The following is a 14,010-nucleotide window of genomic DNA, read 5'->3' as shown; positions in this document are numbered from 1 at the left end:
ATATTTTAACAAAAAGGCCTCAAATTCATAAAAAGTTTGGGAACTACCAACCCAGGAATAATGCCCAGGTGTTTTGGATTAACCCACTGCCAAGTCTGCCAGGATGCCTCACATTCCTCACGATGAACATCTCTTTTAGGGAGCTCCTCTGGAATGGCTGCTACTCCCAACTTCCAGGATCTGCTTTTCCTAAAACTACTCCAAACCTTCTCTCAGGATAGTACAGAGGGATGAAATCAGTGAACTTCAGTTTTAGCTTAATACACACACACAGAATTTACTACCCTGGGAAAATAAAATATACATTAAGTAGAAATCTACCTTTTTCTTTCACAAGGAAGAACCAAAAGCAATTTAAAAAAATCACAGTGTCATTTTATTAAATTTGATCAATCTAGATTCCTGGTTTAGGAATTCAAAATACCTACTATCCACAGGCAGAGCAATTTAAGAATGAAAAGACCTCTTGGAATATAACATTTTTCTTTGCTTTTATACCTTCTGTGATTACAACAAGTTTCCCCTCCTCGTACCCCTTTACATACAAAATTATAAGAAGCTGCAACCCAAGAGAGGAATGAAAATACATTTTATTTTTCATTTAAAAATAAAACTATCAGCCTGGAAAAACAAGGAGGCAGCACAGAAGATCATGCAGTAACAACAATAATTTTATCTACTGGTGCAAGGAACACAAAGTTTTAAAAAACAACAGCTCTGAGGTGAAAGTTGAAATCTGGCAGCAAAAGTTTTCAAACTGCATCTGGGAGCCAAGTAAAGTGTTTTACTTAAGCCTAAGTGCTTTACTTTTCCAACTACATCCACTGATGTCCTTGTGAAAATGTTTAAGAGACCAGAGATGATGGGAACTCAACAAAAGCAGGGAAGTGTGCCACATCCAGAGTGTGCACATCTCATCTAGGTGAAAAACCTTGGGTGTTCAGTTTTTGAAACATCCAGTCGAAAAGAACTGACTTTGCACAGCTGGGAATGGGACACTTCACCATAATACTCAATACCATTCATCAGATAGGAGATATTTGTGAATCATGTTCTGGTATCATCTCCCTTGGATCACTGGGTGCACTCGAGTCCCGTAGCAACTCAGAATTCAGGTCAGTTTTCACCTGTACTGAAATTAATTCCATTGTGAGTTTCTGTGACTCAGTCTTGGTGTATTATCAACCTCAAATCAACACACTCTGAGCTCTATGCAAGAAACCTGCACTTTCTTCAACTTCTGTAACAAAGGAGGCTAAATTAGCAATTCTTTCGGGCCATTTTAAGTCGATATCCAAAGATAAGTCATGTTCCCTGATTTTTCACCTTGAGTGTTAATCATTAAACCCATTCCAGGTAATTGGCTCAGGTTCCCAAGAAGTGATTTGTTAAACTTCAGCCAGTTCTCCACTGGATCTTGTCTCTGATCTATCAGCACAAAGCAGGCATCTGATTTTCTTCCTCCCAGTTTCCTGGCACCTGGAATCTGCACCACAGGTCAGAATTCCCAAACTGATAAGAAGGTATGGAAAGAGTTGGAAAAGGGACTACTTTTGCTAAATTATGATCCAGCCATTGAGAACTGCAGGTATTTAGAGTTAGGGGAAAAAAACCCAAAAACCAAACCAAAAACCCAAACTTCCTTCTGCTGCCAAAATCTTTTCATCCCCATTAAAAACAACAGTCATAGTCAAGCATTATCCTTCCCTCTCACACTGAGTATCTTCTCTTAATATTCAAAATTAAACTATTCCATTAAGTGCTGCTTTTTCTTCTGTTTTCACACCAGGAGCCAACAGGTGAGAAGTGTTTTTGTGGCTCTGAACTCTCCAAGATGCTTATTGGACCCATATGGATCTAAAATTTTAATGTTTAAATTTGATTTGCCTGCAATCCAAACATGGCAAGCACCCAATACTACCCTGCAAACCACTTAACACCAGGAGCCAAATGGGCAGCCCTCTGTGCTGTACACTCTGTGATGGTTTAGAATATCATCTTACAACTCCATATGAATCCAAGCCAGGAAAGATAAGATGAAGAAAAAATGTCCTGGTATCCCTCTGGAATCTAGACAGCAAATATGCTTTTAACTGTTAAAATAGAGGAACCACAGTGTGTCAAACCATTTTATGTTAAGTTGTTATGAGTGGAATATTAATTCTAGCTCCTTGACCTCATTCAGAAATACATGGATTGTACACACACAGTACCTACATGTATGTGCATGCCCCAATATGCTGCACAGGAGGCTGCAGCATTCCTGTACTTAAGCTGTCCGATTATAAAATATATTCTACCTTTTGTCAGTCTTCTCCCTTCCCTCCTCTGACCCTACAACTTTCCACAGTTCCCCTCTCTGCAGCAAACCTTTGAAAACTGAGAAGAATTAAATCCTCCTGCTACAGCACCTCTTCTTGATCGCACAAAATATTATTCAGGTTTAAAGGAGAAAAATTGTTAAACACTCCCTTACTTCAACTTGCTGGGTTTGGTTTTTTTTCAGAAATATGGGGGAAGAATCCCCAAAGCACAGTCACCATGTTTTGAGCTGCTGCACATGATGTAATACAAACTGTTTCTACTCATCTGCATATTCTCATCTGAACAACAGTGGAGACTTATTTTAAAAACACTGTTTTCAGTAGAAGCAGTAGCAAGATCCAGAACTGGACAGAAGTTTGTGGCTGGGTCTGAGGCAAGCAGATATATCCAGAGCTGGTAACACACAGGTAAATCGGCAAGTTGGCTTTCTGAGGGGTAAGAATATTCCAGGTATAGAGAGAACTCTTCAGGAGTCCTTTCTGATACTAAAAAGAAGCTTTTGAGGAATGGCTGGCAGGAGCTTATCACTACCTGCACCTTCCAGAGCAGCTCCCAGCAGAAGACAGTTCCAATTAACTTTCCTGCTGCCTCCTTGCGAGCCCAGTCTGGCTCCAAGCTTGAGCTAAAGCCCAGGAATGTCATGCTGGAATGTGCCTCACATAAGCAAATGAGGATTTCCCTGCAATACTTTGCACAGTACATCCCAGAGCAGCAAATATTGTTAATGGCAATCGGGAATATTGGAAGTTCATGCCAGATCCTGCCACTGACCTATGCATCCAAAATGCTTTCCTCCTTTTCCTCCTCTTCCAATCAATGATCCTCCAGCTGGCATCACAAGGATATTATGTTGAATAATGTCAGTACAGTATTTTGTACCTTCTGTTATCAAATTTCACCTCATTTTTTTCTGCTGGAGTCACTGAGGTTATTTAATTCACAGGGCTACCCAGCCCTCCTCAGTACAAGTAACACCTCTGAACTTTGTGACCACCAGGAATTTCATACACAGACAAAAAATTCCTTCTCCTCAATTACTAGAAAATAGCAGTAAACCAGGACTGGTTCTGCTAGTTAAGTCTGTGTCCTACACACTCTGCTTTCAGTTCATTCATCATCAATTTCCCTTTTTTCTGCCTGCTATGCACCATGATTCTCATATTGATCCTTGCCACTTCTACCTCAAGTAATAATTTCCAAGGAGCAAAATGTCAAATCCTTTACTTGTTCCCGACAAGTCAGGTTCAGTGCATTTCCTTTTTTCTATGAAAATCAGTTATATTATCAAAAAAGACATTCATGTGACAATCCATCTCTGACAGAACACTGTTTGTGTGCTGCTTTCTATTCACCTTCATCTCCTCAACAGACCTCCCCACACCATCACCAAGTAAAGCATTAGAACTCAAAATCAAGAGGCTGGTAAAATTCCCAGATGATGTTTTCTACAACTTTCTGAGCCTGGATGTGAACAGAAAAACCAAACTGCTACTCCAGCACTGCAGTAAACTGTGCTGGGAACAGCTTTAATTGCCCTTTTCACGTTGGGTGTAATGAAAATCTTTGCTGTTTAAAAAAGAACTGGCAGAATCAACACTACAGTCAATATCTTCCAACTCAAATGAAAATTAAACAGCTTTTACTGTCATCCCTTTACAGAAGTGTTCTGTTTCTATATATTAAATTTCAGACAGGAATGCACTAACACCAATAACTACATTTTTTCCCTTTTACCAACTTCAGTATAGAAACGAGCTTTCTATCATGTTTCCTCTGAATCAGATGAAAAAAATAATTTATTTGTTTTCTACAGGAAGTAGAAGCTTTTTCAATTGTACCAAAAATTCTCAACTTAATCTATGAGCATTATCATCAGGCTTACCCACCCAGTTCCTCTCACCACAAATGTATTTATTGGACTGAATTTTACATCAGCATATACTTAAAGAAAACAGTTCCTCAAGTAACAGTCTGTGATCTAATAAATAATGAATGTACTCTAACAGGACCAAGTCCATAATGAACTGTTTGCCAGCATCTCTAGAAATGGAGTAATAGTTCAGTCTTCCAACTATTTCTTGCTTAGTCTTGAAGCCACTGAACCTCACTCCTGCTAATGCACCTCTGTCAATTCCTGAACGACAGCATGAGGCCTCAGAGCAGATCAAGACTTCATCCAAAACCTGCATCAGAGGTGCTGTTTCAGAGACTGCTCAGGTGTTAAAAGTGCATCTCTAATAGAGAGAGGCACAGCATGGACATGCACGAGTTGGCTCCTCAGCAGGGAGTTTAAATAAATAGTTCTACACAGAGCTTTGATACCATAAATTAACTAGTCTAACACAGAATGGCCATTTGTAACAGTGTCCTAAGCCCTATACCAGTGGGGTTTTCTGCAGCTAAGAGTGTGTGTGTATTAAGAAAAACAACATTATGTAATAGAAAAATTCACTCAGAAAGAATACTAAAACTTAATTTGGTGTCTCCCCAGGATTTTTCAGTCCCAATCAAGAAACTGATAAATTAATCACTGCTACGGTTTTGAGATGAACTTTATAGTACCAACCTCTCTTCTCTTTTAGAGCTACTGTTCACAGACATCTTGCTGCTTCTGCTACTCTGGGACTAAGTTACTGTGTATTTTCCTTCACTGAGCAGCTGTAGAAAAGATAAGGAAGAGATCATCAATTTTCACAAGGATAGAATCCACCAGCAGATTCCCCAGGTGCTGAACCTGATTTGGAAGGATTATTTAGGAAGATGACAAAGTATGTTGATGGCACACATTCATTTAGGATAATCAAAATGGCTCCAGAATGATTTCAAGTTACTTAGCAAATAGGCAATAGCACCATGAGTGAAACTCCAACCATGAAAGAGGCAGACAAGTACCACCAATCAGAAAAGAAGTTTTGGAGTCCCTGAGTTTAACTCCCAAGTAAGAGCATCAGCTTTGTGTTGAACAGCAGATTAAGAAATACAAAATAGAAATCATGAAAGTATATTAACTAAGAATCAGAGTTATTAGCGCCAAAGGGCTGGCACCAGAAATTAACACAGTAGGACTGGAAAAGTGAAGTTCAATAATGATACTGAGAATCATACAAGAGTTTCAATAAGAAAAGCTAAAGAAAGTTCAGGTTCCTAGAGGTGGGGAAAAGGAAACATCTGACAGGATCAAAAATACAAAAAAATCCCAGAAGAAATCAGTAAGGACTTTGCTCTCACCATTTCACAACTCCTCACAAAAGACACACAGAGCCCAGTGGGAATATCAGACTGTCCTGGAAATTGACTGAGAGAGACTGAGCAGTACAGAGATTAAAAAAAGCAGCTCCTATAGCTGGATCTTATCTCACCTACCCATCACCCACATCCACAATTCAAGGAATACATTAAGTTAAGTACAGCATTATTAATATACATTGAGAACAGGGAGGCAGATTCAAGAGCACAGGTATCACTGTAAGGTCAGATTGTGAGTGCCTAATTTAGATGGTTCAGGGAAGCAGAGATAGCAAGGGATGTATTTAACACCACTCTGGAATATGATGCTGGAGCTTCCTGAAAGACACAGCAGAGAGCTGCAAACACATCCCTGCCATGCTCAGACAGCTGTTACAGCTGAAATCCATGGTATTTCTTACAACTGTGATTAAATGTGCAGCTCCTGCCTGTCTCCATGGAGACTGATGTTGGCTCAGCAAAAAGTCACCAAGTGCTTTAAAATAATTCCTCTTCGTTTTGAAATTTCAAAGCACTTAACTTGTTTTTGCCTATCAGATGTTATTTTCCCAACTAAAACTGCAGCAGGAAAAGCAACCAAAAGCACTAGTAAAACTACAAAAATATTTTTAAAGCTCATTTCACATGCAGCTGGAAATTAAACACCAAAACATACATTAAAAAAAAGAGAAAGGAATCTCCAAAACTAGAAATCGAGCAGTCACTTGCACAGTCTTCACATTATGTGTACTTGTGCACCAAGTAATTTATATTTAGCTGCAGAAGAATCCTTTTGGGGATGATTCAGTGAAGTATTCTGTGCTTTGGCTTAATTAACTCTTGCCCTTTTTATCTGAAGGCTATTCCTTTTGGGAAGTACCTTTTCTGACACAGCCTTAATTGTCTAGTGTCAGGACAATAACTACAACAGTCCTTAAGCAACAGCATCTTTAAGAATCTCCCTCCTCCATCCAGTTTTGGTTTTCCTTTAAGGAAACAGAAGGTAATTCACTATAGCAGACAACAGCAAATTCTATCTTGCACAAAAAGAAACTTGAATTAAAGTTTCCCAAACACACAAACAGCAGCTGAGAACGAGTGCAATTATAAAGCTTTTTAAAGCTTTTAAAGCTTATAAAGCTTTTTTTTTTTAATATTTCTTCAAATATATGGGGAGTTTACTGGTATAAATATTACAGTGTTTACAAAGCGTCCACAAATAAACAGGTAAATACTGTTGACAGTCTCAATTTAGCATAGTATTTTTTAAACCTTAAGTGTGGCCATAAACTTATATTAGCACAAAAGGTTGTTTTTGTATATATATATATATATTTATACATATATATATATACACACCCAAACACCTCTTTTACCAGAAAGTCTTCAACTTTACCTCAAATAATTTGCACTTCTGTGTTGATAAATATTCCAAAACAATTTCAGCTAATGAACTGACTTTAAAAACTCTTTGAGATCACACTCTGCAAAAAGCAATTAAAAGAGGTTACACAGGGTTGGTTTGGTATTTTCAGTTTTCAAAGAATGGCTGAGGTTGGCAGGGACCTCTGAGGTCACCTTGTCCAGCTCCTGCTCCAGCAGGAGCCATCCAGAACATCCAGGCTCCCCAGAGCCATGTCCACAGAGATTGTGAATATATCTGGGGACAGACAGACCCTCCACAACCTCTCAGGACAACTTGCTCCAGTCCTCGGTGACCCTCACAATCAGGTGATAATCAGACAGAACCTCCTGTATTTCACTTTGTCCTCCCTGCCTCTTGGACACCACTGGAAAGAGCCCAAGACGTGTTTTTTAAGCCCTCTTTCAGACATTTGTACCCACTCATGAGGTTCCCTGAGCCTCTTCTGTAAGCTCAGCAGTCCCAGGGCTTTCAGTCATACCATGATGGAATTTTCAGTACTGTTTTCCAGTATTCTATTTTTCAAGACATTTACAAACTTAAACTATACCACTACTGAGCCTCATCTTTTTCAACACATATGGAGGAAGAAACTATAATGATCTGCTGGTTTAAATCATCTTTTCCATAAATAGTCAACTTACACACCCGTTTCTTAAGCACAGGAGTACACAGCACTGTTGGCCTTCTGGAGCTTCTCTGTCTTCATGGAAAATAAAGACAGTTTGTTTCATAAGCACTTAGGATAAATTAAATTACGAATGGTGGCCATGTTGGTCAAGAGGAAATTTATGGGATGAAAAAATGCCTTTTTTCCTGTTTCTTACATCACTCCATCAAGAATGTATTTTGATTTGGAGAAAAATGATACCCGTCCATTTTAAAACAGAATTTCAACATAGACTATAGATCAGGATTTTGCATTATAACTCAAATATGTTCTGAACTGAACAATAGGTAATTTGAAACAAAACCAAAGGCTTTTGGTTTTGAACATGAAATAGCACCAAAGCTGACAGAAGAATTGGCTGGCCTTGAAACCAGCATTATTTGAGACCGTTGAGGGAAAGGTACTCCATATAAATTAAACTGTTTTCTTATAACTTTGGTTACTGACCCTAATAGAAACAAGATGCCAACAGAGAAAAATGAAGAAACCTCTCCCGCCCCCAAACTTCAGCAGTTTAAATAATTCTGATTGCTACTTGATTAGCCTTCTTTGTGATACAAATGATGGGTGTTTTCCTCAGCAAGAAAAGAAGTGAACATGACCTCCTGAAAAAAATGTTTACTGAAATAAATGTTCTAGTTCCAGGCATCAAACCCACCATTTTTAACACTTAGGAAAAAAAACCCCAAAACTCTGCCTCCTCGCATTTTTATACATGACATTAATTCATAAATACCAAGATACTAAGGAAATTTTAAGTTGTGAAGATAAACTTAACAGTGATGCAACGGAAGTTTAAGCACCAAGTTTAGAATAATGCCACTAAACTAACCCAAACCACAAATAAAATTATCTCTCTGCCCAATGAGCTAACTACAAGAAAATATCACTTTACTGGCCTGGAATGAACAGGGATAACACAGAGGATGATGAGGACCACTGGGATGAGAACTCACCTAAATTGTGTCGCTTTGTCTTCGCGTGCTCGTGAATATGTTTCTTTGTAAAACAGCCAAAGAAGACACAGTAGAGGCAAGAGTGGAGTCTGTTCAGGTGGGCACCACACATATGACAAATGCACGACTTTGCCTGAAACAGCAAAACAGACAGAGATTGTGAGTGACAGAAACACGTCCCCAAGCCCAGGTAACCGGGTGCAGCTCTCATGGCCGCCCTTCCCTTTCACTGGGTGCCTCTGGTGTTCTGCAGCACAAAACAGCAGGGAAAATGTTCTGTCCTCATGTGAAAAAAACACCAGCTGGACATAACAGAGAAAACTTGTCCATTTGTCCAACAGATTTCCTATCAGGAAGCAGGTCTCACGATTCAGATGAACACCAGAACCCAGGGAAAGCAGCTGCCCAGCAGAGAGGTTAAGTGGTGAAGAGGCAGGAGTTTTGGTGGCGGGACCACAGCAAGAACTCTGCTTTTTCACAGCACCAACTTCATTGATGCACTCAAAAGCTGTAATATAACTTGAACATTAAAATGTGTGGGGGTATGATATTTCATTTTTCTGCTGGAAGATTCTGCCAGATTCCCTCATTATATTTTTGTACATTAGTCCACAAAACCGTGGCGCAGTATCAAATCCATACTAGCCAGAGTTACAGAAGTTGCCTTTGCCATTCTGAGACTGGCTTTGAACCAGGAGCTGAGCAATCGGCTGAACTATTCCCTAAAACTACCCAGAATGGGCAGGTCTGAGGAAAGTTGCCTCAATTCATTGGAAATTAATAAATACACACCCCTGATATGACAGTCTATGATAGCAATACGTTTTAACAAGTGAGGCTTAAGGACCAAAAAAAGTCATTGGAAGGTTAAACAGACTTTTTGATTCAATCATATTTGAAGCACTCTAAGCCAACAGCATCCAAACCCACGTCTTAGTGTTAAACTAAATGACTTCAATTTTTTTTAATTTACTTTGTCTAATAAGAGACCTAAGAGAGCTTTGAGAGTAAGTCTTTTGCCCAACCACATTGAAAGTAATTTAGGTTCAATACCATCTGACTGGAAGTTACAGACAGGAGAAATTCCTTGCATTAAATTCACTTTTCATCTCAGAACTGCGTTCAGACCTATGTCTAAGGGCAACTGAATTTCTGTAACAGCTGAGAGCTACAAAGAACACTTGGAGGTATGTCTGGTTTTACAGCCTAATCTGAAAATACTATTTCTTTGCTTGTCAATGTAGAAGGATCCTTTTCTCTTCATACTAAAAAAAAAAAAATTTGGATTACTAAAATTGTAAGATACCATCTAACCCAGGCAGTGCATTTCATCAAAAACAACCCACAAAATTCTTCAGTAATATTTACCCAGTCTGCCATGACTTAAAATTACTGTTGAATAAATGATGCACAATCTTGTTCTCTAGTCTGGCATTTTTCTCTCAGAATACTTTTGGCTTTTTTAAAAAAATCATCAAAACAGCTTGCAATATGTTGCACCATGTAATTTATTTTCAAGCTCCTACAAATTAAGACTTAAATTCTGAATCTCACATGTTGTGTATTCAAAGTTATCATAAGTTGTTAGGGGAAAATGTTGAATCGAACTCCACACACCTACAGAAAGAAATATTTTAAAGTTGGGCCAAAAAAAATTCACCACCACCAGCACAATTTCCATCTTTAGAAAAATGCTGCAGAACTGTCAAACTGTTGCCTAACGGCCGCTTGTTGGCTGCAAAAGCTAAATAGGATCAGCCTATCTGTTAAGATTGCTGCTATGACAACAACTCCAGCAACCAGCTATTTTACTGAGCCAGCTAAAAATAAATCTTTTAGCATTAAATGTATTGTAAACACATGACATAACAAGCATGTAAAAGCTGGTCATTTTAGGCTGAAAGGCAGAAAATTCGCATCTTAAAGAGTTTTTATTGCAGTGGAGATTAAGAGATGAAGAATGTATAAGAAATTTAGTGGTAAGTTGAAAGAAAAGTTCAATCATGTCTTGAAAGGAAGCTATTTTATCCACATCCTCCTATATGCTCAGTATAGCTCAAGAAGTTGTAAAAAAACAAGGTTAAGAGACAGAATGCAGAAAGAAATCAATATCAAAAACCATAGTGGCTATTCTAAACCAGATTAGCTGTCTCCTTTTCATCTGTCTGTGCTTTTAAACAATTTGCTAAGTTAAAACAAAGCTTCCACCCTCCTACCCCACCCCAAATAATCAAATTACTTTGTTTCATAATACTCCCACCCCTGCTCGTATCTCTTGAGGCTACAGCCTAAGATGAAACAGAATACTGCAAATGAGTAATGAGAATCAGTTGGATCCATACAGTCTCCAGCTTGTTTTAAAACAGGATTCAACTTTTTAAAAAAGCAAAGGTCTTGCTTATGATCTGGATACTTCAGGGAACTCAACCAGGATTTCAGCTATCAATCAACCTATCACTTCTCCTCCAAGATACAGGAACATCTCTTCCTTATCCATGACAAAGAGTTTTCCCCTTCCTTCACACCCTCTCCCAGTATTATGCTGCTCCCTCCTCATTTTATTCTGCTCCCTTTCTGCTTCTCTCCTGTATTATCCTCACCCTCAAGTACCCCACTCTACATCTTTCACCTCCATACACAATCCCTTGTCCTCACATCCACAGCCAGTCTTCCTTCAATCCATACCAAACCTCTGTCTGTCCCCTTTACTTTTGCTCAGATATTCCAACAAACCACACACAGAAACCAGAAGAGACCTTGAATCTCCTTCTGGAAGATTATAATCAGTTTTTTAAATGATAGAAAAGAATGGTCCTGCACAATATAAATATGTGTGTATGCACATAGAGAGAGTTACTGATAGTTCTGACAGCATCTCAATTCCCTCTGCAGTTTCACCCTCTACTGATGTCCTGTATTGCTGCCAGGGCTGGGGTAACTCACAGGTCCAGACCCCAGCATGGTTTTGTACCCTCTATAGAGGAGGTTTAGGCCAGCAAAAGAAGGTGCAAACATCAGCACATCACACACACACAGGGGAACTGGCTGTGGTCACCTGTAAGACAAGTCAAGAGTGCACCTCTAAAACACTGCTCTCAATGCTCATGATACAAAATGAGTTTAAAAAGAAAGAAGCAGGCATCACTAAGTCAAAACCTAGAGTGCTGACACTCCAAATCTTCCCAAATTGTCAGAACAGCTTATTGCTAGTTTACCATCAAACCATCAGAACAGCAGTGGAGAAAGTGAACACATCCACTGAGGTTCTGCCCTTGCACTTCTCAGTCTGACAGCTCCCGCTCCTGGCTCTGCTGTCCTGGGCCAGCTCAGGCTCCACCTAAAGCAAGAAGGTCACACAGGGCAGGAGCATCAGTCTCTGTGTGACCCACAAACCTGTTTCAACTTCATGTGATACTGGCTCCTCAAATCAACCAATGGCAATGGAAATGGAAATAAACTATCCCTACAAAGCCAATAGTGCAGGAAAATCAATAAGATCCAAGAGCTATCACAAACTCTCCTTCTGTATTTGCAGCTATTTCAGAAATAGCTTTAGAAGTACAATTTCTATTTAACTGTATATGATAAGAGGAAAACATCTTTTTATAAGTTTTCCACTGAGGTACTTAGGAGTCTTGCCTCTTATGCTCACACTAAATATATCAAAGCACTTTCAGAAAAGAGGTTTTTCCCTAGAAGCTTATAAGCCAAAGACCTCCTACCTTTCACAGTCTGCAAAACATATCCACCACAAAGGTACAGGGGAAAAGATGATTGAGGTAATACTAACAAGACAGTGGGAGGCTTGCGAGGTTAGAAGATCATAAGGAAGGTGTTGTCACACACAAGTAACTCAAAGAAGGAGATTCTTAAGGCAAACTTAAAGCAAACACCATTTATGGATGCCTGCAATGCTGGATCAGGTACAAATTTGTAGCGTTAGGAAAGTAAAAGCTTCCCAAACCAAATCTATTTCCCCATCTTTTAAAGTAAGTCTTGTGTAAAACACATATAGTGTTTGGACACATCAGAAAGAAAGAGAAAGTATTTAAATTTCTAACATGTTATGATCATTACTGGAAGTTTCTGGTGGGTACACTTAATTTTCCAGTCCAAACCTTCTTCAGAAACAACTTTATTCTCAGTCTGCTGAGAACAGTCTCAGATTAAGTTGCTGGGCAGGTCTACATATGCCTACCTAGAGAATACATGTGGGAAATTCTCCACGCCTAAGTTTACCACCATAACCTGCTTCGTTCCCCAGAAGCAGTGTTTGTGCTCCAGAAGTGTTACCTCAGCTCTGCCAAACTATTCCTTACAAGGTTGTGCTTCAGAGGATTTGAAAAAAGGTGAAAGCAGCACTTGTGCAGAGCCTTGGGAATCTGTGACAGTTCCTGCAATAAAACTCTGCTTTTTTTGAATTCTTAATCCTTTGCAGACATATGAACAAAAGTGAAGAGACTGATTTAAGGTTTGCAGTGTTCATTACCTTAACAGCAGAACAGGGGAAAGAAGAAAAAACAAACCCAAACCAGAAAAGTCAGAGACCATAGACTGAATTTTTTTTATATGAAGTGCAAATACCATCACTGGGCCACATATCAAGACACTGAAGCAAAATTTAAACATTTCCTCACATATTCAGTGTTCCAGGCCTTAAAATTCACATTTTAGGAACAGTCAATCCTCTCCGGGAATTTTTGCCTATTCTATTCCCCTCGCTATGTTTAGATCACAGCCTAGACACAAGAGTTTTATTTTTATTCTTATTCATTCATCTTGCAACCAATTCTCTTCCAGATCTAAAGCAACCACAGCAGCTCATGTTGAGTGATGAACAGTGTGCTTCCCTTGGCCTATTTTTTGAAAGGAAATAAGGACAGATAATAACAAAAGGCCATGAAACCAACCACTGCTTCTCTCCTTGCTGAAGATGGAGACCCTATGGCTATTCCAAGAGTGGTGTTTCTTCTGCCCTGTGGGAGGACAGAGCCAGTATTAAAGCACAGCCCAGAGCATTTATTACTCTCGAGCACTCTGCACCTCAAGAGTAACAAAAATGGGTCAAATCTGCCTTACGACAATTCTGTCACTCCTTAGTCTGTATTTACTCCCAGACTCCCTGTGCTGTGTTCCTGACACCAGTCTGTCACAAATCCATCAGCCGCCAGTACAGGGGCTGGGACATGTCAGAAATTTAAGTAATTAAAACTTCAAAGCCATGTTCTTAGAGCTGAAGAGACAAAAAGAGGGAATTGATTCTACAGTTCTCCATGATATGGCATATAAATCACTCCTCCACATGCTGATAGGATGATTCAGTTACTCTGAGTCAGTGCACTGCTCTGACACATCAGCTTTAAATAATTAAAAACTCAAGTATTGTTCACTCACTTCCTGCAACCAAGTCT

The 14,010-nt window shown here is 39.2% G+C and overlaps 1 protein-coding gene across 3 annotated transcripts in view; it reads right to left on the bottom strand.

Annotated features, from left to right (window-relative positions):
* Positions 1–14,010, bottom strand: part of USP22 (ubiquitin specific peptidase 22) — a 92,316-nt gene that overhangs the window by 52,010 nt on the left and 26,296 nt on the right. For all 3 annotated transcript variants that reach the window (XM_088064152.1, XM_005523042.3, XM_088064154.1), the window contains exon 2: positions 8,600–8,732. In XM_088064152.1, coding sequence (XP_087920278.1) covers positions 8,600–8,732 — 133 coding nt within the window. The remainder of the gene's footprint in view (positions 1–8,599; positions 8,733–14,010) is intronic.

Source organism: Pseudopodoces humilis, chromosome 18, assembly GCF_049639895.1.
Source record: "Pseudopodoces humilis isolate 2021_Gansu_Grassland_sample_001 chromosome 18, ASM4963989v1, whole genome shotgun sequence".
Taxonomy (NCBI): domain Eukaryota; kingdom Metazoa; phylum Chordata; class Aves; order Passeriformes; family Paridae; genus Pseudopodoces; species Pseudopodoces humilis.
This window is presented reverse-complemented; position numbering and strand designations above follow the sequence as displayed.